This window comes from Pecten maximus, chromosome 15, assembly GCF_902652985.1.
Source record: "Pecten maximus chromosome 15, xPecMax1.1, whole genome shotgun sequence".
NCBI classification, from domain to species: Eukaryota; Metazoa; Mollusca; class Bivalvia; order Pectinida; family Pectinidae; genus Pecten; species Pecten maximus.
The window spans coordinates 3984438-4011912 of NC_047029.1; the positions used below are offsets into that span (position 1 = coordinate 3984438).

At 38.9% G+C, this 27475-nt stretch overlaps 1 protein-coding gene across 1 annotated transcript in view; it reads right to left on the minus strand.

Annotated features, from left to right (window-relative positions):
* The window catches only part of LOC117343460 (neuronal acetylcholine receptor subunit alpha-10-like), a 127119-nt gene that overhangs the window by 35358 nt on the left and 64286 nt on the right, over positions 1–27475 (minus strand). Inside the window, exons 3-4 of the mRNA XM_033905815.1 lie at positions 7199–7287; positions 4800–4948 (exon numbers count right to left, since the gene is read on the minus strand). Of these exons, the coding sequence (XP_033761706.1) occupies positions 4800–4948; positions 7199–7259 (210 nt within the window). The 5' untranslated portion in view covers positions 7260–7287. The remainder of the gene's footprint in view (positions 1–4799; positions 4949–7198; positions 7288–27475) is intronic.

Here is a 27475-nt window from a genome sequence, read left to right on the forward strand (position 1 = left end):
TCGTTCATTAAAATGTGTTTGAAGCAGAAATAAAGGCGTTACGGCATCCGCATGTCGACTTCAGACAGTGAATTCTATAGATAATTACGACAATTAGATTAACCTGTCATTGTTGTCAAAATATATTTAAGTTCAACGTTTCAAATAAAGGGATTCTGTTCTACTTAACAGTACAGAATGAAAGTAACAGGGGACCAAGACGGCCAGATTCAGCTTGTTCACACAGGACTAAGGCAAGTAGATTCAGGTAGTTTATACGGGACTAAGGTGAATAGATTCAGTAAGTTCATACAGGAATATGGCGAACAGATTCAGCTAGATTATCAGAACTATGGCGAACAGCTTCAATAAGCTAATACCGGACTAATGAAGGCGAGCAGATTCAGCTAGGCTACAGAGGATGGTCGGGTGGCACAGTGTTAACACCTATTCTTTTCACTTCGGCGGCCGGAAACGATTTCCCGACCGGATGTTAAAAGGTATGTGGTCGCCTGCCTGACCACGCCGGCTTTCTCCAGGTACTCTTCTTTCCTCCAAATCAGGATCCCCCGCAACAAACTTGGCCAAACCAAGTTATTAGTATAAGATGGTATAACTTGTGTCCAGGACAAAGGCAGACAGATTTGCCTAGTTCATAGAGGACTAAGGCGGGATAAGGAGAGAAGATACGTAAGCGTCAAGGATATGTTTGAATACAAGGTCCCACCATCACTCTTCATTCATTCATATGGTGAAAAACTTACAGAATCTACTAAAATGCTCTTAAGAGATGATATTTTGCATCATCTCAAATTTTGGACAATCTGTCATCTAATCATGTTGATGGTTGGCCACTTTGTAGCTTTAATGACATATCCATATTTTCACTAAACATTGTTTATACACATTCAGTATCAGCAGGGTTCTCTATAAAAAAACCTTATTGAAATCTATGTTCTGGTTCATCAACTGCTTGAGCAAGAACAATAAACATTGTTACTGTCACTGTGGAAGAAAAAAACTGCTATCTTACCAAAACGATATTGGTTCACTATCGTCAATGGGGGGAATTCCAAATCCTAAATCAGTAAATAATCCTAGGAGCAGGTTGTGTCTTGGACTTATCTGGACTTGTATACGGAATATTGCAGTGACCCTTCAACAGCGTATGAATCTGAACAAAGCCGCTCTTCTTCCTTTGAGACAGAAGAGGCGTGTCAGTGGGAGAGGTCGTTTTCTACTGAGGGTCTCAGAGAACAACCTACTTGGTACTGATTATCTCAAACCGATCCCAGCTTCTAATGATGACCCCCAGAGATATATATCCGAACACAGATTATCTCAAATCGATCCAAGCTTCAAATAATGACATATCATAATAACAGCAATGCATTAAGGCTCATCCAAACAATGTGTTGTTTCTTTATATGAAAAAGTGATGTATACATCCAAAGGATGCGGTCAGACCCCAGTAGTTTTATGCAAGTTGGAATGGTACACTTGGACAAGTCACTGTATTCCATCCTGCATGGATTAAGGTAAATGCCAGTGTCATATACTGTAGAATAAGTCAGTGTCCAATAACCGAACTAAGGACTTAAGTTTTAGAACAATGAATTGTACAGTTTCCCGACGACTGAACATGAAACTGTCCTATATCAAAGAACAGAAAAGTTGTACAAATCCGATTTCAGTTCTGAAACCTAGGGTTCCATTCTCTGATGACTGAGGAAAAACTACCCTACATCATACAAAAGATTATTTTATAAAACAAAATATGGTTCCCAGATAACTCAACGTTGGACAGTCCTAAATATGTAACTACAGAATATTTTCTGCAAAAATTTAGTAAAATGATGAACAACGAAGGGTCCAGTTCCCTGATAAATGAAGGTCGGACTATCCTACATTGTAAAATAGTTTCTCTAGAAATCCAGGTCGAGATATGAACAATGCATGACTCAGTTTCCTGATGACTGACAACTGCTCAAGTGTGCTTTGAACTTGTTATGTGAAATACTTTTGTCTAGATAAGAGACAGGTAAGAAAGAAGAGAGAACTGGTTCAACATGTAAAGGATTCGTTCAGGTATAAAGAAACAGTTATATATATATATATATATATGGATACGTTTGCACAGATTTGACAGTATTGAAGTTGATTACGTATGGATAACTATAATGTTAATATTGAGGTTGCATATTAAGGTAAAAAAGATGTTAATATGATAACAGTTAATAGATAATAAGATTCAAAGACCATATTTCATGAAGAGCGAATTCGCCAAATGAACAATGTCTTCTAAAGTTGTGCTATGTAGGTATTTGACGATTCTCATCATTCTGTGAATGTAGGTCAGGTCACCATACTGTAAGTTGCCATAACCAGCTCGATACTTCTTAGTTAATAGAATGCCAGAACATCCGAATTCCCAGCTGTGCTCTAAGACGTTCTGTTTTATCAGGGGAAATAACTCATGCTTTACTTAGATTAATCTGCTCTCTACAATACATTCCAGAAGACCAAACGAATAAACATTTGAAAAAATAGATGTTATTTGCACAATCGCTTTGGAAGGAAAAAACTGTTGAAAGATAGCACTTGATCTTGTTAATCGGAGTATCTATGTAGCTCTCCTTGCAGTTTTTAAACCAGCTACAACAGAACAGCTGATTTCGGTAGGTTTTTGATCGAATGTAAGGCTGCAGAGAATCCATCTGCAAATATTTAATATCCACTTCATACTAATCTTAATCATTCTTTTGTGTATATACTATATAATTGTGTATTATACTTATCTACACAGGGAAATGTATTCATGCCAATTCAGGTCAAATTTACCTCAAGACGTTTTGCCCGTGTACCTTTCCCTACCCAGGCTATGCTATTATTCTATGAATATTCCGACTCGTAAAAAGATACCCTTATCACCATATGCAGTGTTACCATATCACAAGCCAGTTTTATCGCATATTCCACATAACTTTGATGATGATGATGAGATGTACTCTGTTCGCTTTAAACAAGTTGCATTGTTTAACGACTGGCAAATGTTGTTGAAAAATAATAAATTACCCCTGCGTGTGTGGACTGAGATATCTTGGTATCAGATTTTTAAAGATTCTAACTTATCGAGCTTTCCCTTAGGGATAAGACATTTCGCTTTTCAGCACATTGGTGTGAGTGATTCTATTATTCCACAAGAATCTTGTGCAATGGCGTCAATGATTACAGCTGCCATACACTTATCCTGTCCTGCTTTATCTGTGTATGCACTTTGTGTTTTGGCCTGGTTCAGGTATTTACTGTCATTTCTTGGTGGAAGAGAGGGTGTGAACAGATGGCCTTGGTTATTTCTCAGAAGTGATATCATAATGGTATAAGACATTCGATCTAGGTAGGGAATCTTCCTATATTGTATCCGCGTGTCCAGACGGCCACCAGTCATTACAGCAGTGATAACACTGTATATAGTCAGTAGACCTGAGGAGGTTTTCAGATGACATCCATATCAACAATAGCATCGTAAGCAGCGACTTTATAGTGCCATGTATACCATTTTCAGGAAGCAGAAACTGTCTGCTTTGTGTAGATAATGTGTGTTTAGGTTGATCTTAGACTTATAAAAGTTTGGATATTGCTAAACACAGAAACTGTCGAGAGAGAGAGAGAGAGAAACTGTCGAGATCGAGATATTCATTTTTATTTCGAAAAAAGTGTGCATCCAATTTGTTACGCAAGTACATTTGCTAATCCCAGATCTTGAAACCTTTACTATGGTGTTTTTACTAATGAGATAAAAATGTCTTGTCTGTGTAGTATTCCTTTGTAACTTAAACATTTTGGTCGAATTCGGAATTAAGAGGGATTTAGTCAAGCTGGATTAATTAAGAGGGATTAATTAAAAGGGATTTATTAAGAGAATTAATAAAGAGTGATTTTATTTCTTTATTTGCGTTATGTGTGGATACTATGACATCGTATTGATACAATTTATAGTACATTTGCTGTTTGAGATTACAGAAATTTCACTAATTAATTATTGTAATAATTTAATCCATTTCCATTGCTCAAACATAACATAAAACTCACATCTTTGTTATGTCATTTTTTATTGCCATTAACAGTTTTATTATCGTGCGTTTATGTTCACCTCACCGATTTTGTAATTTGTTTTAAATAAAACAAAGTCTAAATTTTAGAAAAAAACATTTTTTTAGTTAGAAACCGGACACTTTCTGTTGCCTGCATCTTCTGGTCTGAACATGAGGCCTAAATCAAGTAAAATATTTCGAAAAACTAATTTAGTGCCTTGTTATGGCAGAATCTCGTTATCCAAAGCGTTTTGTGTACATACGATACCAGAAGTACATAATGTACATACAAACCACGTGCCTCGCCATGCCAAGTATTTCAATAAACTATGAAAACATGTATTTGCTTCATTTTTACAGCAAGTGCAATCAACTTATACTAATCACTCTTGTTTACCCTGTTTGAACCAATCATATAACGATCACGTAACTGAATACTTACCATATCTATTGTTTGGGCCAGTTCCACACCGAACTACCTATTTATATAACGATCACGTGGTGAATACTTACCATATCTATAATTTTGGCCAGTTCCACACCGGACTACCTATTTATATAACGGTCACGTGCTGAATACTTACCACATCTATAATTTTGGCCAGTTCCACACCGGACTACCTATTTATATAACGGTCACGTGCTGAATACTTACCACATCTATAATTTGGGCCAGTGCCACACCGAACTACCTATTTATATAACGGTCACGTGCTGAATACTTACCACATCTATTATTTGGGCCAGTGCCACACCGAACTTCACATTTAAGGGTTTGGAACTATTCTGTGATGGCATAATCCGCTTCTCGTAATTCTTAAGCAAATCTCGTACCAAACGATACTCGTGCACGTCGCTCAAAACGAGGTCTATTCCTGAAGAAATGAAAAGGATAGTTATTACATATTGTACTATGCTTTGTATATCATGCATTGCTTGTTCCGAAAAAAAACAAACAAACATCGCGGGCTGACAATCACCTGAAGGTCAGAGAGTATGGAATTATTCAACATGACTGGCTAACCTTCGCCAATCTCTCAGTTGCAAGAGTTACGGACAATCTGATCAAAATACAGATCATCACTACACACTTTATAACTAGTGTATAATAATATTTGTATTTTAATCAGAGTGGAATATTGGTAGATGTAAATCTATTATCCTATATTTTAAAACAAATAATTACAGAACAGAGGTCATTGCATATCATCCACTAGGCATAAGGTATTGAATGTGTATGCATAACAAATTTGTTTGCACGTCAAAGCCTTCTAGTCTTTTCCATCCTGAAATCACGTGATATCTACTGTACTATGCCTGTAATATGCTCATTCTCCTGTAAAATGCAACATCTATCTTATTCCTGCTTCTTATTCCTACAAGCAATATCTTAAAAAATAAAAGATGTCGTCCATCTAGTATTTAGTGTTTCTTTTAACCATATCTTTCAATTTCCTGATACAGCTATATTTAATAGTTCAACGACAAAAGTTCAGATTTTTATAATTTACCTCATGAAATGTTTCCTATCATTAATTATCTACTTGCATATTGGTAATAATATGAGAAAACTGCTCTATCAATATCATAACAAAACTTGGTCAATATGGGATAAACTGGGCAAATATCGACAAACTGGTCTAACATGAGAAGTAAACTAGGCCAGTATCAAAAACGCCAAACTCGACCACAAACCACGCTGTTCGGATCATTTCTAGACTTGTACTCTTTAGTTGAGCGAGTGCCTGACAGATCCACCAAAAAGGGTGAGGACATATTGGCTTTGTCAATGCACGACATCAGTAGATATAATGCATTGAGCGAGGTGAGTCAGACAATGCTTGGCGACATATAAAGCAACGATCTGCCCCTTTCTTTGTTCTCTGGGGCAAATATATATCAGGAGGTAACATTATTACCATTCGCATGCCTCCACAGAAGAAAATAAAAATATTCTAAAGTTCGCAAGCAGAAATTGATTGAACAAAAACACAATTCAAATTGTTTTTATTAAAATTGTCGAACTTATTCGATTTATTGTTGTTATCATATTATTGCCAAAAATATACAAGTACTTAATTGATAAAAAAAAGTCATTAATCAGCAAATTGCGCATTGGTCCTGTAATTAAGCCTCTCTGTCATATTAGGCCTCGGCCTGCAGCCTCATGTCAATATAACAGTCCCTGGCCTAATAACAGGGCCAATATCCGATTGACTGATTAATGACCCTATATAATTATCAGTAGATGAGTCATCACAAGGTATTTAAAAAAACGAATGTTTTGATATTAATCAGTCACAATGAAATTTAGTGTCAGCTAATTACCGTTGGTGTTTCCCTTTTGAGCTGGCTTGGTGTAGCATTGCATATAAGACCTATGAATGTTATTAGCGTTAATAATGGAACCCTGTTAATCACACTGAATAATCAGTATAACGCTTTGATCTCCATTAAATAACAACCTAATACAGTCTGATATGTATGTGATACAGTATAATGAGCCGACATGGCCAGGAAAGCAACAGTTATGTAGAATTTGATAATATAGGATAATTCTATGAAGGGTTTGTTGGTCACGATGGTATTAAATGAGTAACGAGTATGTTATGTCCTCGACGATTTCAGGCCCACGAGATCATACACGATCTACGTCATCGTTAATACAGTAACATGTATATCCTAGTAGTAAATCTTTGTTTTCTGTCCCGATAAGCTCTTCAAGAAATGGGCAAAGTTTGTTCCCGTGGGGAGCGTGATTACTTACCATGGCAGCTGGGCAAAGTCACTCCTTCAAATTTCGCATTTTATTTCGGCCGCTTTAGTAGACATTTTTATCGATGGCTAGAATTGCCGGAATTTTTTGGAAAAATTCTATCGAAAGCCAACGCCATGTAATCAGCAAACGCCAAATACATCATACAAATATGTCATCTTGTCTAAAACCTGTATTCCTTATGGACGTAGTTTGCTGGCTAGCTTGCCAGTCTTCTCAAATTATTTTTTTGGCATTGGAAAAAGTGGAGCCAATCTTTGCAACAGATTTGAGAACGAAAAACGATATAACAGTATACTAATTTGACTTGGTACATGTCTAACAGCTGTGACATTATCAGCATACTTACCCGCTATCAGCATGAAGATTGCACAGAAATGGCCTCCAATCATGGCTGTCATCGTTGTCATTGTGTTCCACCGGCACGCAGTAGGGTAACTATAACAACATAACCATTAGACTTGTATGCATGCAGTAGTGTGTTACACAAGTATTAGTTTGTGGCTTTACTTTTAAAACCCCAAGTCAAGTTTCATCAACATTCCTAAGCTTTGGGAAAAGACCTTTCTGACCAATTCCTTTAATTGAATAATGCTTCCACAATTTATTAACTTATGAGTCTTTTACACCTCCCTATCCAGATTTGGTATTTCTTCCGGCCTATATTGACAATAAATCACCTCTATATGTATCCACACTTTATCACCTTAGCAGTTATGAGACGTAGAAGGACGATTAAGCTATCTAATGCAGTTTAATTCATTTTGGCTCTGCCGTATCTTGATTTTTTTTTCTGTTTTTTGAATTTCATAAACAAGTTATGGAATTTTCCTTAAGTTAAGGAATGCTGTTGAAACCAGGGGCTCTGTCAAAACAAGTTTCAGCTGCATTTTATTTGAACAATTCTAATCATATTATTATTTATAATTATGATTTATTATTAATTCTATTATAAAATGGAATATGAAGCATGGGACGACGTAATCCGTGAAGCAAAACGAACAGAAATTGTTTGTTCAACTGAAAAACAATTAACTACAAATTATTCGATCTCATAACTCAAAATTGATGAATCTGATGAAACATGCAAATAAAGAGAGAATATCTATGGAAACAATATTGCACCAGCGTCAGTAAAACAATATATTCTAGAAGTAAAAGAAATTCATTGATGACACGCTTCCTGAAAATGTATGTCAATTCTAAACCATGTCACACCCCAAAGGAAGACAAAGACATGACAAGAAAACTACAAAGCTACACTAATGAACATGATAAAACACCTCCCTCTCCCTATCACACAAGGGAATGGAATACATCGACATGGGATCAGGGCGTCAATGATACATCGTCATCAGTCTCCACACCGTAAACACCCTAAACATCCCAAAACGTGATTTAAGAAAAAAATCATTGAATATGGACTAAAGCATACACATACTACCAATGGGGGAGCGATATTGATGCTATAAAATGGTTGCTAGGAGACAGGCCTATTTGTCAGTCTTCAGTGAATGTTAGCTTTCACGTATACAGATCTTGTCAATTGACATTGGGTTTTCGTGCACCACTTGCTTGCTTGTTTTTGTTTAACGTCCTATGAACAGCCAGGGTCATTTAAGGACGTGCCAGGTTTTAGAGGTGGAGGAAAGCCGGAGAACCCGGAGAAAAACCACCGGCCTACGGTCAGTACCTGGCAACTGCCCCACGTAGGTTTCGAACTCGCAATCCAGAGGTGGAGGGCTAGTGTTAAAGTGTCGGGACACCTTAACCACTCGGCCACCGCGGCCCTCTTTTCGAGCACCAATATGAGGGCTTTGTCTTCAAAGCACAATCTCGACATATCCGAAAATGAAGGCCTTAGTTTAGTTTAGTTTATTTTGTTTAACGTCTTATTAGCAGCCAGGGTCATTTAAGGCCGTTGCCTTGTTTGGAGGCGGTGCAAAGCTGGAGTACCCGGAGAAAAACCACCGACCTACGGTCAGTACAAGGCAACTGCCATACGTGGGTTTCGAACTCGCGACCCAGAGGTGGAGGGGTAGTGATGAAATGTCGGGACACGTTAACCACTCGGCTACCGCGGCCAATACTGTTTAATATTGTTTCCTGTCCTGATAGACTCGAGATATTTGTCGAGAAGGTTTGTTCGGATATAACACGATACTTAACGGCTTTATATTTCTATGATAGTTTATCTGCCCGGGAAAGAAATCTTTCATAATAAGAGAAGACAACATTTCTTCAGTTATGACCGGTATGTATGTAAATAAGACATACTGTCTGACACCAACTAGAGATCGCTACTCTCCGCTAACGACTGTACCAATACATATACACATAATATAACACATAACATATATTACATAGTACCTTCTGACACCAATTTTAGAACCATACCGGAGCTACCTCCAATAACGACCCTGTCAACGTATCTACAATAATCTTAATTTATAACTTCTATAAAGTACTTTTCACACTGAGTGATGCTGTGTGCCACTTGCATACCTCTTCTCCCTGCTAACACAGCACCCAGCGTTCCAGGGCGCGTGCTATTCAGAAAACTTATGGATTTGCACCATGTGACTCAGTAACTACAATATTTCTTAGATAATCATACATAGGGCTGCACTAAACACACTTGTATTGAATAACGTTCTTATTAATTACGTGTTAATGTCTTGGAGGGTAGCCAAATTAAATCCAACTATCAACTGCCCACACAAGACCCTGCCGTAAGGTTAGGGCCGATTGTGATGAAATGCCCGCCATATACACCAGAAATCGGCCAACACATCGGAACTGACCATTGCTATTGATTAATGTATTCCTAAAGACCTCACTGGAGCTGCCGGCCGCGGCCTTTCTTTATCAATTCTAAATAAAGGAGATTATTAGCAATTTTTGTATTCAGGTGGTGTCAATATGGCCGAGTTGCCTCGACGGAAGTCGAGAAGACAAATAGTACAGGATCTATACATTTCATATAAACCGGAAAATAATGAAGTAATGAAGTATAAAATACCTCGCCATCGTGGAACTCTCCCTAGTGAAGGCAGAAAGCGGTTCATTAGTGTGACATTGAGCGAGTTCTTTTTTTGACTTCGCTCTTGTGAGGTCAGAAGATATGAGACTAACGCATGCGCAGAAACGTCTACGTGTGTCAGATAAAAACCTACGGTTAGTTCGTGATTGACCTCAGGGATAAAAAGTAGAAATGAATTTTATACTGCATAGTAAATGTCTATTTCCTGATCGATTTACTCTAAACAATGAACATAGTCAAGTTCAACAATGGAATATGATCTTGAACAATAAATGAATTTATGGTTATCTATAATATGTTTTGTTATCTTTGATAATGTATTTAAGCATTGATGTCATTTTTTTTAGTTTCATCGGGGTATGAACAAAATTTTGTTTGCAAACTGTATGGATCCGCGTAGCGGATTCTCACAGAAGTTTGCAAACAAAATTTGTTTCATACCCCGATGAAATTAAAAAATAATTGACATCAACGCTTATAATTAATTTGTGAAAGTAATTTTCTAATTTAAATCATGTTTTATGTACAATTTTACTGGTTTTATATGGGATTCTTTTTCTCAAATCAATACGCAACGTCAATTGTCGTATTGTGACGTCACATTTTTCGCGCCATTCTCGGAGTGTTTTTCGTAGTGGTATGAAAAAAACCAATCAGAAAGCCGCATTCTGCATATAACAATGTAGATGACAATGACTCATCATGAAGAGGTGGAATTCCAGAATAAAATTTCCCTGTACATGAGGAAGTTGGGCCTCATTAAATGATTGGAAGCTACATACTACATATCGATAGCCTTGTCCTGATCTTATACTGTCCTGCTTATTGACAACTAAAAGGATCAATTAGAATCACAGTTGCAAGTACATATAGGGCAGCCATTTTTTGTCTGGTAACACTACCGTATATGTTGTGTCTGCTTCTGTATCAATTGCACAAGTTTACAACTTTGTCAAACAGGAGATGAACTTAAAATTTATAAAACCTGACGTAATGAAGTAAAGTAGATAGGATAAATAAAACGGTTCCTAGAAATTAACTGACCTACTGGTCGAAATGAATTAAAACAAAATAATCCCAGACCAGAGTGTCTCCACAATTATTTGAAGGAGAAAGGTGTTAGAGTATTTCAGATGCCAATTTGAAAGGTTTTAGACGGTTAATTGAGATAAATTACATTCCACAGTGAAAAGTTCTTTTCAGCTTCGAGTCCACCATGATAACGCTAAATGCCACATCAATAAACAACACCAAAACATGTCATTTTATCAGCTTCAGTCTATACTATAAGTCAGTGGCATTTTGTGGCATTGGCCAATCTCAAAAAGTGATTGTGCTTGAAAGTAGTGTGCTCACTAAAATAGTTTGAGATATTAAACTTACGACTTTCCAGGACATGTTTTCCTCCGTTTATTAGTAGACAAACATTGTGTTCTTTTTATGTCTTATTCAGAGATATGGTGTTAAGAATTAGTTTCGTGTACAAAAATTAGCTGAATGCCGACCTATAGACCGAATTTTGTGTTTTAGTTGCATCGGAATAAATTCTGACTATCAATCGTGCATAGAACAACTACATCGCGGATATCCGGTCAAAATCCTTTCTGAATGCTGCCCTGCAGGTAGGGCGTACGAATTGTACCTGCCGCCCCCATTGCATGATCGTAAGAGGCGACTAAATTTGGGATCTTATCTTTTCTCTTTCTGAACAACTTTCTTCTTCCTAATGTCTCCCTTGACAATGCCTCACTTTTGGCCTTTAGTTGAGCGTTCACCGCTGTGAGGAAGGCTTTGGGCTCTGTCCCCTGGCCGAGACATACCAAAGTCTTTAAAAATGGTAGTTGCTACTCCTGCTTAGCGCTCAGCATATTAGGAGTGGGGCGACTGGTTCGCCCGTTGTCAGTATAATGTGACCGGGTGGGGTGTGCTGCTGGGTGTCTTCGGCAGTATGCTTCAGTGAGGTAGCACTATAAATCGGCAAAAGTTCCGGCCAATCACAAGGAGACTTAACACGAACATACGGCAGCCTTCCAATACACACATACGCACTCACCACACGCATGCATGTCGCACGCACGGGCGCCACTGGTTATTCCACAAAAGTGTACAAGTTTTGGCTTCCCAAATAGCTTAGAGGGCTACCAACACTAGTTTTATTAGTTATAGTAAAATTGGAGATAGTTGGGTTTGCTGATGCTTGCATAGTTATGTTGAGAATTTATTGAGATATAATCTGGTGTTAAGTGTGTGAATCAGTTAGCTATATGCATGTCTATCTGATTTTATCGGTTTTCGACCATAACCAAACGACAGCGCCACCGTGCGTGCAATAGTAGAACAATGTCCGACAATCACTCTGATTTTATCACATTTCGCTTGCAAATACTTTCCCCAAATGGTACCTGTTCGAATAGTGACATCACAGACAGCAGGTGTCCAATCACTGCGGATAAATAATGCTAGCGAACCAATCAAAGTAGACAGTCTAATCATATCCTTGTGTTACCCAACAACATGGCTGGTACAGCGACCAATTAGAACGCAATCATCCTTTGATTCGGCAGAAAAGGCCAGGAGTAACTCTATTGGAGTAAGTTTCAGTAAGACATGGAAGAAACAACGAGTATCCAGTCGTGTACCACCGTTCTTGTTAAAGAGTGACAAAACTAGGGAGAACTATAAAAAGGAATAGGGAATTACATAGGACCAGGTTAACCGAAAGGTGTTTAACTGGATCCAGGTAAAATCTAGGAAGTTCGACAGAAGTGTGTTCCTTGAGAGTTATTCAAACGACAGAGAGAACGTAATTAGATTTTGGGACAGTGACTAGGCTGTGGGAAAATGTCCCAGCCGTAGTGTATAACTAACTGTAAAGGCTATTAATATAACAAAGCTCAGCATTGTAACTAAACTAGCATTTAACCTACGACAACACAAGTTAAAGTGCAGATTCAAATTGAAAAGACAAGTCGTGCAGACAAGCATATTACAGCACTTCTCTTTACGGAGATAATGGAATTAAAATGGGGACCTTGCCTAATTGTGTAGCTGCGTGTCTGAGGAAGACCGAGACGAGAGTCAGTGGAGGATATTGGACGTTCCCTCTTTTATTACAGGGACGTTTTACGAGGGAGATTATTGCGTGTTATACAGGTCAGCGACGTCCAGGATGCAATCCCAGGCTAGGTTCCCTAGTCATCCATTACACTAGGTTCAGACGAGGATCCCAGTCACGGCAGCAACATTTGTATAGTTTAGTATCTGCAGTACTATAGTATGTACTCTTGTAACCTTAAAACCCAACAAAAGTTATACCTTCATAAATATCAAACGTTACACGTGTCGTTCTCGGAGTATATTTCAAAGAAACATAAACATATATAAACGTAAAATGCATTTTAAATATGTATGTTGTGTGTCTATTCATTAGTTTATGAGGAATAACCCTGAATTCTCTTATGGTATAAATGTGTACAAATGGAATACCAACGTTACTTTGAATAACTCACTGAGCGCACTTCGTTGGCTTGTCTTCATACCATCAGATCAACCTCTCGTCTTAAAAAACAAAACCGGAAGTGTTTCAGATGTCCTTTAATCGCATCATATCTATGGCCAACAATATTTTGTGTAGTTTTGAGCTTCCCTCTCAATAGACCGGACTACTTAGAAAATAACAAGTAAAACTTCGTTAGCTCGAATTCTGATAACTCGAAGTTTATTTGTTAGCTTGGTTTATCGCCTCTTGAACCTCCAGAGTCATTTTGAGGCGGGGTATCCTTGTAGTAGTCGTGACTTCTTTACTGAACAACGTACTGGTATGGGAGGTCCATTGCCCGTTATGAAAATAGGAAATACTGGAAAATCAACAGCCAGGGTCATTTAAGGACGTGCCAGGTTTTGGAGGTGGAGGAAAGCCGAAGTACCCGGTGAAAAACCACCAGCCTACGGTCAGTACCTGGCAACTGCCCCACGTAGGTTTCGAACTCGCAACCAAGTGGTGGAGGCCTAGTGGTAAAGTGTCGGGACACCTTAAACACTCGGCCACAACGGCCCCCACAGGACAGGGTAAAACACCTTTGGTGTCTGAGGCATGTAAATCTACAACAACTTAACGATTACATTATCCAAGACTGACTACTAGGAGAAGGTACTCTTATCGAACTGCACAGGAATACATCAGTATGACCTTGGGAGCGTTCTTCTGCCACCATAGCACTTAACGTGATGTCCTCGACTAAACACAGATTGACCCGCTTGTAATACATTAATACCAGGTTACAGGAACTCTGGTAACGAAAGAAAATTAAATAAATTAATCAAGAACGCTAATAGTAAATGCCTTTGTTTACTTTTACCCATTATCTATTTCGTGTAAAGAAGAATTTGCGAATCCATGTTCCTAGATTTAAGATAGGATTTGCCAGAAAGATTAGTTATTCGAAAACAAAGTCCTATACCGATATCAAATGATTGGCTTAAAAAAAGAAAAGCACTTTGGAATTTCCGTAATTTGTCATTCGGAACTGCTTGTATTGAATTGGCCGATATGTTCCGAGTGCACCATTAGCAGGAAGCTCGTGTACTTTAAAAGACAGAATTGGGATAGAGTAGGCCTTACGATTGCTTAATGTGATTGCTGTTTTATTCACTGAAGTTTATTAGCGAACACATTTGTAAGGAAAATGGACTGGTTTGGTCGTCCTTGTTCAAGTCAGTAGAAAGGATGTGTTATGTGTTTACGTTACATTTGCGTTAAAACCTTTAAGGAAAACGTAAAAAGGTCATAGGTTCGAATCTCGCCCTAGTTGATTCACATCTTTACTTATTTTTTTTCGCGGGACAGTTGTGTTGCGTTTGTTTTTGGTCGACTACTGAAAAACACCCCTGATTTGAATTGTACCTGTACGTATCATGACTCAAACATTCACACCATGAATGATTACATCCTAAATCATATATACGTTTCTACACCAAAACAAAAGACAGAACTTTACCAGATTCATTACAGATAAATATAAATCATCAGTTTTCCTTTCCTTTATACATTCTTGTATATTAAATATGCTCTCAGTCAGTATATACTACCTACCTATGCTAGTTAGTTAGACACTCTGTTACCGCCTACATGACTCCGCGTATTGTTAGGGTTCGTCTCACCGACTATAGACAGTGTTCTGTCGGCGTTAGTTAGACACTGTTTTACCGCCTACATGACTCCGCGTATTATTGGGGTTCGTCTCACCGACTACAGACAGTGTTCTGTCGGCGTTAGTTAGACACTGTTTTATCGCCTACATGACTCCGCCAATTATTGAGGTTCGTCTCACCGACTATAGACAATGTTCTGTCGGCGTTAGTTAGACACTGTTTTACCGCCTACATGACTCCGGGTATTATTGGGGTTCGTCTCACCGACTATAGACAATGTTCTGTCGGCGTTAGTTAGACACTGTTTTATCGCCTACATGACTCCGCAAATTATTGGGGTTCGTCTCACCGACTACAGACAGTGTTCTGTTGGCGTAACTACATGTAGCATTGTACTTTGGCAATGATTTCATATTAGAATTTGTTATTCTGGAGGATGAATGACGAACGGCGACCCGTGAACATGAAAAATGACCCATATACATACTTGACTTGAAATGAACGAATAGAACACACGAACATGGTAGGGGTGTTGGACACGAACCAAATATTGACAGGGTCGGAGACAGTGGCGCAATCACGGCGATTGAAACAATGTTGGTGGGGTATTGTTAATGCCATATCAGGCACAAATCAATCAAAGTCAGGCCGCCGCAAGCAATCTGCCAATGTGTCTTCCACCCCATGACCTTGGACGTGATGTGGAAACTTCCATTTTGTAACCAAGGAACTTTTTTTTCAATACAATGTCATTTGTTTCCGTGGCCTCTGTTAGAACTGACAAGGAATCTTTCATCTCGTATATACATCGTCATGTTTGAAGCGTTTTTCTTTTTTAAAATTCATAATCATGATTCATTAACTTCATCAAATGTGTTTTTCCTCCTCGAAATTCGGGAGTTAATCGTTTTCCGGCGAACAAAACGTATGAATACTCGTACACAAATCATGGTTATGTTTTAATCACGTCTGAAGGGTCTGATCCAAAGCAGATCGGCATGATATCACTTTCGGTCGGTTCATTCTAATGACATGGAGAAAGGAATGGAACGAGAAAAAAAAACAATGAAAGTTTAAGTAGAGGAACGGAATGAAAAAGTACATATTGTGAAAAGGAATCTGGTGCATATTAGAACGATTAAAAGGACAAAGAAACTTTAACAAAAAGGGACGAAGAAAGTGTTATTATCTTGAATAGTAATGGAGACAGTAGAGTAAAATAGAAATGTTATTAAAGAGGTATGTGAAATAAAAAATATGTTAGAGTATGGGCGACTCGACGACTGTGCTTACAACAACAAGAGGCAAAACTTCCGAGAATTGACCAAAAAGGTTACTCTTCTGTTTTAATGTTTATCGAATGGCGTGTTACGGCGACAGGGTACTGTCATGTATGCTGCGGAGTACAGAACAATTAGACCTGTATCGTAAATGTCTCCCTTAAATACAGTATAAATGACAGCTAGGAGATCCCTAGTACTAAATCAATATTACATGGAATTTTGAATCTCGCCTTATCACGCAGGGAATCAGCGTTAGACCGCTTCCTCCGTTAATATATCATACTTGAGCAGTCTTCATCTGAAACATCGGGGCGCGTTCCTGATTACAAACTAAACATATGTGCATACTAGTTAGAGCTGGGGCAGTTTTTTTGAGGGGATCGAAACCAACAATGCTCATAACAGGAGAGATATAACATCAACTGTGTCGTCAGTAGACACTGAAGTTGTACGGTAGCCTACAGCGAGAAACCTGAAAGACTCCTACAATCAAGACCTATAATGAAAACACATTGTGGCAGAAATTGCTGTCACATCCAGTCAACCAAGGGGGATAACTGCTAGATAAATCTCCAGAGAACATCAAAATAGACTGCTGGAGCCGCGATGTGTAACAAACGGCTCAATTACCTTCAAACAACGAGAGTTGGCGGCTGCCAAAGTCTCCATAACTTAGCCAGACATCAATTGCACTTTTCAAATCGGTTACTCTCTAAATTTCTCGTTAAAGTTATATTTTTATTGATTATATATGACTATCAGTTCGAGATAAAACGCAAAGTTTCCAGGAAAATGGTAGCAGTAGATACAGGCTTGCTATAGTAAGTAGATGTTTTATAGATAATGACTTACATTCCCAAGTCAAATATCCCCAGAGTTCTGGCGTAACAACAGTCATTCCGCGAATAGCTGTGACAACTAGCTAACAATGGGATCAATGATCTTCCTGTTGTGTTCAATCACCACGCACGTTTGACATACATTCCGTGGTGTAGGCGTAGTAGGTACCGCTTCTGTTGAAGTGGGATTGTGGAAGTCGGGTCTGCGAGGGATAGGGGAGTAGGGTTATAATTAGGGAGTGGTTCGCTGATCTCAATCAGAAATCTCTTATTGCATCAAAAACATCCCCCATCTATAATGGTACCGCGCTCAAATGATTTGTTTGATGAAATGTTTGTTTGTTTGTTGGAGTTTTTTTGCCCCGTGAACAGCCAGGGCCATTTTGAGGCGGGGTTTCATTAAACATGTAGTAGTTGGTGACCACATCACAGAGCAACACACAGAAGGCCCGTCGCATGCCATCCAGAGCAATTAGGATAAAGTGTCTTGCCCAAGGTCATAACCACGGCAGCACATACCGGTCCGTTTATCAGCTTTTCGAAAAACACGATCCAATACGGGTAAGGATGGTCGAATCACGCAAATCAGATCTTCACCAAGAGGTTACGCGGCCGGCGCTCTTACCAACCAAGCTATCGCCCATTGGTGATATTCGATGATTGTTTTGTGCCCATTATGAATAACAACATCATGTTCATGAATCGGCGAAAAAAAGGAAAATATAATCAAAACATATCGTAGATTTTCGTATGTGAGTTGTCAAATGCCTCAGGCAGAAGTGAACGTCTGGCACGGGTTAAAGATTACTTTGTAATATCCTGAGAGGCAAACATAGCATGTCATGAGACAGTTTGGAGAATTACAAAATCTCTTGATATCCAAAATACATTATATTATTGTTCTATCAAATTTCCCTTGTATCGATTCACTTCTGACATTTTAAAAATAGCTGCTCATGCAACAGTCATTAGTCTTTATAAAGAGAAGCAATTTTATCAATAATGCAAGCACTTTGTACAATGCCTAAGGGGCTATTTGACTAAATTGTTTTGAATGTTTAAGACATGTTAGATTACTCGGTGAAAATTCCATCAAATTGAAGATAACGGAATGCACCGAGAAACAATCCCCATTATAATGTGTATTGTACATGTTTTACTCCTCGAGTGGAATTTCTTTTCAAAACAGTGTCGTGTATCGCCTTGTTTTCATGGATACAAGGTCGCGAATATCGGCCTTTTGTCATGGAGATAAGTTCTCGTATATCAGCTTGTCGTTATGGAGACAAGGTCCCGTATATCAGCTTTTTTATGGAGACAAGGTCCCGTATATCGGCATTTGTCCATGGGGACAATGTCCCGTATATCGGCCTTTGTCCATGGAGACAATGTCCCGTATATCGGCATTTGTCCATGGGGACAATGTCCCGTATATCGGCCTTTGTCCATGGAGACAAGGTCCCGTATATCGGCATTTGTCCATAGAGACAATGTCCCGTATATCGGCATTTGTCCATAGAGACAATGTCCCGTATATCGGCCTTTGTCCATGGAGACAATGTCCCGTATATCGGCATTTGTCCATGGAGACAATGTCCCGTATATCGGCCTTTGTCCATGGAGACAATGTCCCGTATATCGGCCTTTGTCCATGGAGACAAGGTCCCGTATATCGGCATTTGTCCATAGAGACAATGTCCCGTATATCGGCATTTGTCCATAGAGACAATGTCCCGTATATCGGCATTTGTCCATAGAGACAATGTCCCGTATATCGGCCTTTGTCCATGGAGACAATGTCCCGTATATCGGCCTTTGTCCATGGAGACAATGTCCCGTATATCGGCATTTGTCCATAGAGACAACGTCCCGTATATCGGCATTTGTCCATAGAGACAATGTCCCGTATATCGGCATTTGTCCATAGAGACAATGTCCCGTATATCGGCTTTGTCCATAGAGACAATGTCCCGTATATCGGCCTTTGTCCATGGAGACAAGGTCCCGTATATCGGCCTTTGTCCATAGAGACAATGTCCCGTATATCGGCATTTGTCCATAGAGACAATGTCCCGTATATCGGCCTTTGTCCATAGAGACAATGTCCCGTATATCGGCATTTGTCCATAGAGACAATGTCCCGTATATCGGCATTTGTCCATAGAGACAAGGTCCCGTATATCGGCCTTTGTCCATGGAGACAATGTCCCGTATATCGGCCTTTGTCCATAGAGACAATGTCCCGTATATCGGCATTTGTCCATAGAGACAATGTCCCGTATATCGGCATTTGTCCATAGAGACAAGGTCCCGTATATCGGCCTTTGTCCATGGAGACAATGTCCCGTATATCGGCCTTTGTCCATGGAGACAATGTCCCGTATATCGGCCTTTGTCCATGGAGACAACGTCCCGTATATCGGTCTTCGTCGGTCAAGGAAATGATGTTCCGTATATCGGTATGTCGTCAAAGAAACAATGTTCCAAATATCGGCATGTCGTCAAGGAAGCAAGGTTCTGTATATCTTATATCGGCATGTCGTCAAGGAAGCAAGGTTCTGTATATCGGCATGTCGTTAAGGAGACCAGATTCTTCCATCCGGATGTCGTATAAGGAGAACAAGTTCCGTAAACCGACATGACGTCAAGGAGACAGGATGTGTAAATCCGCATTTCGTCAGAGAGTTAGGTTCTGTGTGTCGGCATGTTGTCAAGGAAACAAGGTTCTGTAAATCGGCATCGGCAAGACGTCACGGAGACAAGGTCTCGTTCAGTTTTGAAACTGCATGTCGTGATATGGACAAGGTTTGGTAACGTATATCAAAACATCGTCATGGACAAAACCGCAATGAATGCGTTTACATCTAGATCCTCCATTTTGAAGGTTGTGAATTAACATTCACTAGCTCGGGCACTGATAGTTCGGTCGGTAGATTATTCAAGGAGTGCATAATAATGTCATTTTAGTGATGGTTTGACAATTCTTGACAGATAACTGAATTCGAATCTTGAAGTTTTTTGTCTGTTACTTATTTTATGTTTCAGGTTGATCATGTGTTCCAACATGCGCGTCCTCAAAGCAACAGTCTACACATTTTACAATACCGGCCAAAAGTAAGACAGGGAATCGGGAGGTATTAGAAAGATAAAGTGTTTCTAGAATGTCATTGTTCATCATTTCAACATATTTGATTGGGAATCAAATGGATTGAACATCAGGCTAAGCCTATATTAAAGTTCTCTCCATAACATATTACATTTATTTCAAATAATTAGTATCTGGTTATTAGTCGAGAATGGAAATTACAGTATATTATATAGAAAGAGTATTTGTGAATAACATATAATGATAATCTTATGTATTTTCTTTTACTTTATAATGATTTACAAATCATTGTTAAGTATGTATTAGAACTCGTTTACTACGCAGGAGAGAGACAAGTGCCTGATCAACTACAGATGTCATTGTTCAAGTTGTAACCTGCCTCCGACATTAATACAAAGTACTTTCGAGGAAAACAAAGCAACTCCGTTAATGTTACTTCATAAACCATTCAAGTGACTCTGATCTATCATTTCTAATTAGCAAAAAGTAGGTTATCTCAAGAATTTATCATGCCTCGGTTCGAAGAGAAATTAATGGCACAGGACGTATCATTCATGACACTTTTTCACTGATCAGATAACAAATAGCTTTCTATGCTCAATCTGTTTTATCGTAACTATTCAACGTCTACTCCAGTGATGGTAAAGTAGAATTTCTTACGGATTGGCAAAATGCTATCCTCTTTCTGGAATATTATAGCAGCCCTTTATGGAGGTCGAATGCTGAATGTGTTCAACGACAGGATTTTCGGTTGCCACTGTCGTCTGGAAGTAACAGAAAGACAAAGATGGCGACACTGATAAAATGCGTTTTGGTAGGAGATAAAATGCGGATACTCTGACAGATTTCACTTTGAAAATCAATTGAAATTATTCCAAGACAAGAGATTTTTTAGTCAGTTGGAGATACCACTATTTTTATTGAAAATCTTCCAAATGCCATTATGACTTTGAACAAATACATTATTCATTAGAGATAAGTAAACTAAACTGCCTCCGGGGGTATTAAAAACACGGAATCTGGAGTCTAAAGGGTGTAAAAGTCGCCATTTGGCAGAGCAAGCAATATGAGATACGACCTTGGGTGCAATTAGCAACCTGGAATTCTGCGCGCGCTCATAACAATTTCAGTATTTTGAATAAAACGGAGCAAGCAGTATTTCAATGACCTTGAACAACTTTATAAGCTTCTTTGTTGCAGAACTACAATTGCACCATGACTGACTTAAAACACGAAGAAATTATTTTGATTAAAACAAAACCTAATTTTTCAATGAACATGTGCAATTAGTGAGGTTTTCTATTGTAACAATGCGTTAAACTTAACGAATTACTTAGTTAAGTAAGAGTAACATCACGTGGCCTTGATGTGAATTAGGCTACTTGCTAGTGTGGGCGAAGTATTAGGAGATGTTTGTTTTAAACTAAACAAAACATTACAAGTAATTAGAACCTGGTAATTCAATTAAGTTTGCAAGCTATCAATTATCGACACCGTCTCAGGTATTACCGAGCTCCAAACTTACTGGCTTAACGACCGGTTCAAAATAAAGAGAAGGTCAAAACTATATTTAAAAATTAATTATTCACCTGTGAAGGTCATCCTTATGCGTGACGTATCTCTAGGGCACCGGTTGTACTAGTCACGATGATATCAGGTTTCATCCGCTATCGACACACGTTCACGAACCAAAATAAATGTATTCTAGAATTTGTCGAACTTGTAGAAACGTGTTTATAGGGTAGAGCTTAGTATTTCGACCTAACGGAGGTCGTTTTCAAAATTAAAAAAAATGTTCAAACTGAGCTTTGTAATACAAACCTTAAATCTACCACGTATAAGGATTTTTATTAGCGAAAAATTACTATAGATATTTCATAAAATTACCGTAAACTTCGGGCTTCCAGGGTTCAAATCATTTTTTGACATAGAGCGCATCGGAGGACCACTTTTTACAATGTTTGTCTTTGTATTTTATGTCCTCCATTATTCTACCTATCTCAAAACTCTATGGTTCTAGTTTTCGACAGTTGTCGACGTCTGTGGGAAGAAGCCTTAAATATCGAATCAATTGGGACATGCAAACGCCGTAGTTAGGGGAAGCAGAGTTGTTACTGTCTAGAAATGGTAAATTAACTGTTTGGAAATCACAACCGTCACGCTTAGTTGTAAGCTGTTCCTGCTGGTTACGCTGTAAATAGATATCGCAGTAAAGCGAACAACATTACAGAGTCTGAATGGCTTTGATTTCAAGTTATAAGGGTATAAAGATAAAACGTCGTAAATATATCTATACAAGTGAACTTATAGGACAGAACTCTTTAACTCTTTAAACTGTTCTGAACTTTTCAATAAAACCAGCCTCTTATGAAAACAAAAACACGTCAGACTAGAGCGTAGCACAATTTGTTCCGAAGGGTATGCCAATAGTCTGTAATAATTGAAAATCTTGTCAGCAACGCCTACAAAGATGTTGGCAACCAGATATACATTAATTCTCATCACACGTTTAACAGAGCTTCGATATGAGGAGCATGTGTTACAGAAATTGTTTCAATTGAAACGGAAAATATTTTTTACTCATTTGCGAATGACCGAGAGACGATATACTACATATGTACATATGTATACTATGTACTATGTACTATGATGCCTTATCTTCATCATCATTGGATACTATTTTTATGGTATTTAAAGGGCGTGTTAAGATTTGCTCTGTCATCTAACAAAGATGGGACTCATTAACAAAATATATAACGAAAATGTTGACGACGGCAACGCCGCCATCAGAAAAGTAGTGCCAACTATCGTTTTCGCGATTTCGTTTGGAACAGACAAGACAAATATATCATTCCCCTATTTCAACCTTAACTTCACCATCTTCCCAGGGGCAAAATCTTAACAGTAACTTCACTATCTCCCTAACAGCAAAAACGTGAAGCCCAAGGTTAATGAAATTCACACTATTAACACGCATATTGGGTATTGCTAACGCAATACATGCACCGGTAAAAATAGTAGCAGCGAAATTGACCATGACCTTGACCTTAACCCAAAAACCCTGAAAATCGAACTGGTCCAAGATGTTATGGTCCAATATCATTGTTAGACGTTTCATCAAAATTCCCCCAAGGAATGAAGCCGCTAGAGCGCTGACAAACTTTGTTGTTATGTACAAGATGGGTGGAGGGAAAACCTGTTGGTTCCCGGTCTCACCGGTAGGGGACTAATAAATCACATTAAGACATTTTCAACAATGAAATAAATTTAGTTTTCAATAAACATCATGTATCTGCGTTTAAAGATAGTCAATGGAATTTAAGCGAGTGGGACCACTTTTTAACCTGTCTTTCAGAGCCCATTGGGGTTGGAACCAATTCATAAATAAAAGTTTGGGTTGCATGGAACCAATTCATAGATAAAAGTTTAAACGTATGTTGTTATTGTCATAAATGGCAATCAGGTTTGAACCGATTTTTGGCCAAGGTTTGCATCAATACACCATTATTCATAATAATAGTGCATTTTTGGTATAGATGGCTTCTGAAATATTTTACCGAGACAGGATCAGTGGTTTGTATGAAGCTGAAAATTGAAATTGTTTACAGGAATCACTTACGGAATCACTTTACACGATAACGGTCAAATTGTGATTAGAATAAGTCACCCGAGACCTCATCACAGGTTACCTAAACACCACAAAAAATCTCTGTCACATTTTAAGTCAGGGATTGTGTTGTCTTGTCCCTGGTGGTAACGGACACACTGGGAATTTTCACATATTTATGCCAAGCGTAAAAACATATACTCTTAATGATGTTCGTGGTCTCGTGTTGTTATGTATTAAGTGTAATATCTGATACCATTAATCAAATAAAAATCGTTATTGCATTTTTTCACATTGTTTAAATAAACAAAGAAGAACGTACCTCTAAGCCTGGGCCATCCGGAACTCCTCGGGGAACTGCATTTTTCGATGATAGTACCCGATGAGTTCAGGATAACCTGGGCCAGACAATCAGTTGTCTTCTTCTCTATTGAAAACTTGTCTGTTGTCTGTCCAACCATCAGACTAGGAAAGTGCATTGGAAATATGTCGCCTACGCTTAAGCAATAAATTAAAACACGAGGCAAACCTGTTGCGTGTCCTCGATCAATCTTAGATATTTACAACATTTTACGGTGTAAGATAGTTATATGGATTATTGACAATCAACCCCGACCAGAATCCCATCGGCATATGTTACCTTTGACAGTTACGTGACGTGTAACACTGAAAGCTTCTGGGGATTACGATAAACCTAGAAGTCTCCCGGGTATCCGTGACGCGTCAGCGACGTCACTTATTATGGTTTTATCGAGACGTCAGTAATAAACGATATCCGTTACTGCAGCGTTAATGGCCGATACTCTCACCACCGTCTGCCGAAAGTGGCGCTTGGCAGGTTGACGGATGTATAGATGTAATGCTGACAGTCTGATGGTCATCCACGGATATTACGACATATTTACATGTCGGCAGTTTTTGTTTACAATTGCTAATGGTTATCCGCGATGCGAGACACAGATCCTTGAATAAGGAACCCGGCTGACAATGGCCATAGGGAAGGTACGTCTAGCTGACAATGACCATTGGGAAGGTTAGTTCAGCTGACAATGACCATTGGGAAGGTTTACCAGGCTAACAATGACCATCGGGAAGGTTAGTCCGACTGACAATGACCATCAGGAAGGTTTGCCTTGCTGACAATGGCCATAGGGAAGGTTAGCCCGGCTGACAATGGCCATAGGGAAGGTAAGCCCGGCTGACAATGACCATAGGGAGGTTAGCCCGGCTGACAATGGCCATAGGGAAGATTAGCCCGGCTGACATTGGCCATAGGGAAGGTTAGCCCGGCTGACATTGGCCACAGGGAAGGTTAGTCCAGATGATAATGGTCATAGGGAAGGTTAGTCCAGATGATAATGGTCATAGGGAAGGTTAGTCCAGCTGACAATGACCATTGGGAAGGTTAGCCCGGCTGACCATGGCCATAGGGAATGTTAGTCCAGATGATAATGGTCATTGGGAAGGTTAGTCCGACTGACAATGGCCATAGGGAAGGTTAGCCCGGCTGACAATGACCATTGGGAAGGTTAGTCCAGCTGACAAAGACCATTGGGAAGGTTAACCAGGCTAACAAAGACCATCGGGAAGGTTAGGTCGGCTGACAATGGCCATAGGGAAGGTTAGTCCAGATGACAATGGCCATAGGGATGGTTAGCCCGGCTGACAATGACCATAGGGCAGATTAACTATGCTTCACCCTTGAGGGTCACTTATATATGCCAGACCATCTGAACAAGTCCCCACCCCACGTGATCATAAACAACCAAATAGAACGGAGGTTGCAAATTTCAATTATTAAGACTAAGATATATGTAGAAATGTACGGTTACATTTTTTAAAGGGCACTACACTTTTTACCAACACCATCGCAACTACCACATGTGGGTTGGAGAGACACGACGACGACATTTCACATGCGGCGACCAGAGACATCATGATAGGTATTACACGTGGTTACAAAAGACATAAAAACGGGGACTACATGATGTGACTCGTGCTGGTTCATCCTACCTAAACCTCTATAAGTAGAAACCAATCACCATAACCCTTTCAGAATAAGATATCTTCAGTTTAGAGGGGACATATGAAAACGTATATGTGACAATATTGCTACGCCCATGAAGGCTTGCTGATTCTGTGATAGGAATTTAGTGGGGAAGAAGGCCTACAGGATTTAATGTCTTAAATGAGTATAACCACTATTAAAGAAATATGTTTGGGATGTAAGAAAGAGCTCCATGTGTGGGTTGTATGTAATTTGTACGTCAGTAAGCTAAACAGAACATCGAAATTGAACAACGACTTGGCGACGTTCTCATAGGATTAAAATCCTGATAACCGACTTTCCTGTCACCCAAGCCTGTTTTAATTGATAGTTCTTTATCTCTGTCAGACAAATGGGTATCAATAAAAGTCTACTGAAATGGTTGGAAATTCGTCGATATTAAATTTCTGAGACAAGTTTTCGAGATCACTCGCCGCCACTGTTGTTGATATGCAGCTACTATAAAATGTATGTTACCTTAAATCAGATTGGCTAAAATTCCGATTGGAAAATGTGACGGAGCTAATCAAAAAACGTATATTAAAACGACGATTTTCCAATGAGTTGACCCACGGGTTATAAGTGCAGATTCGCTTAGTACAATCAACCATGGGTATCCGATTATGAAGATACATAGACGATATTTGGAGTGATGACAGCCATAGAAGTCGATATGTACAGCTGATGGACAGTGCGCATGCTCGCCATGTTATTGATGATCTCTATTACCGACAAATACACCGTGCAGGTACGAGTGTCTTCCTTATCCACAGTTATCAACTGTTCAGACTGTCAATAGGCTCTCTCCTAGAACGACAATAGCAATGTAAAAATATATCAGCTCAGCCCAGAAATCCTGTCTGTTTCTCATACCGCTACGTCCATCAACTGTCATATTTCTGGACATCGAGATCACGTGACTTCACAACGACAAACAGGTACCACCTATTTAGATGGTGCTAGGTATATGGTTACAGTTGTAACGATACAATAGTCACACTTGTCACAAAGTCGTATTCGGTCCTAGTAAAGGTGGTACCATAAACACGATTTTATAGAGCTTTGACCTTCAAAACGAATGCCTTTGAGTTCGCCGGCACTGGCATAGACCTTCCTTTACCAGTCAAGGCAGACACGCATAAGTACATCCGTAAGTACATACTCAGACACTGAGAAAGCCCCCTTAGAAGGTCCCCATGTTAGTCACGTGATAAATTATAGGTTGCGAAAATGATTTTCTAATGCTTCTAAATCGGCCATTATTTTAAACAAAACGTGTCTCAAATATAATACTAGATACTAAACCAGTCTCAAATAATGATAAAATATCCACTAACATATTAGACCAGTCCTAAATGAAATATAAGAATACAAGACCAGTCTCAAATAAAATACTATAATACTGCACCAGTCTCAAATAATGATAAAATATCCACTAACATATTAGACCAGTCCTAAATGAAATATAAGAATACAAGACCAGTCTCAAATAAAATACTATAATACTGAACCAGTCTCAAATAATGATAAAATATCCACTAACATATTAG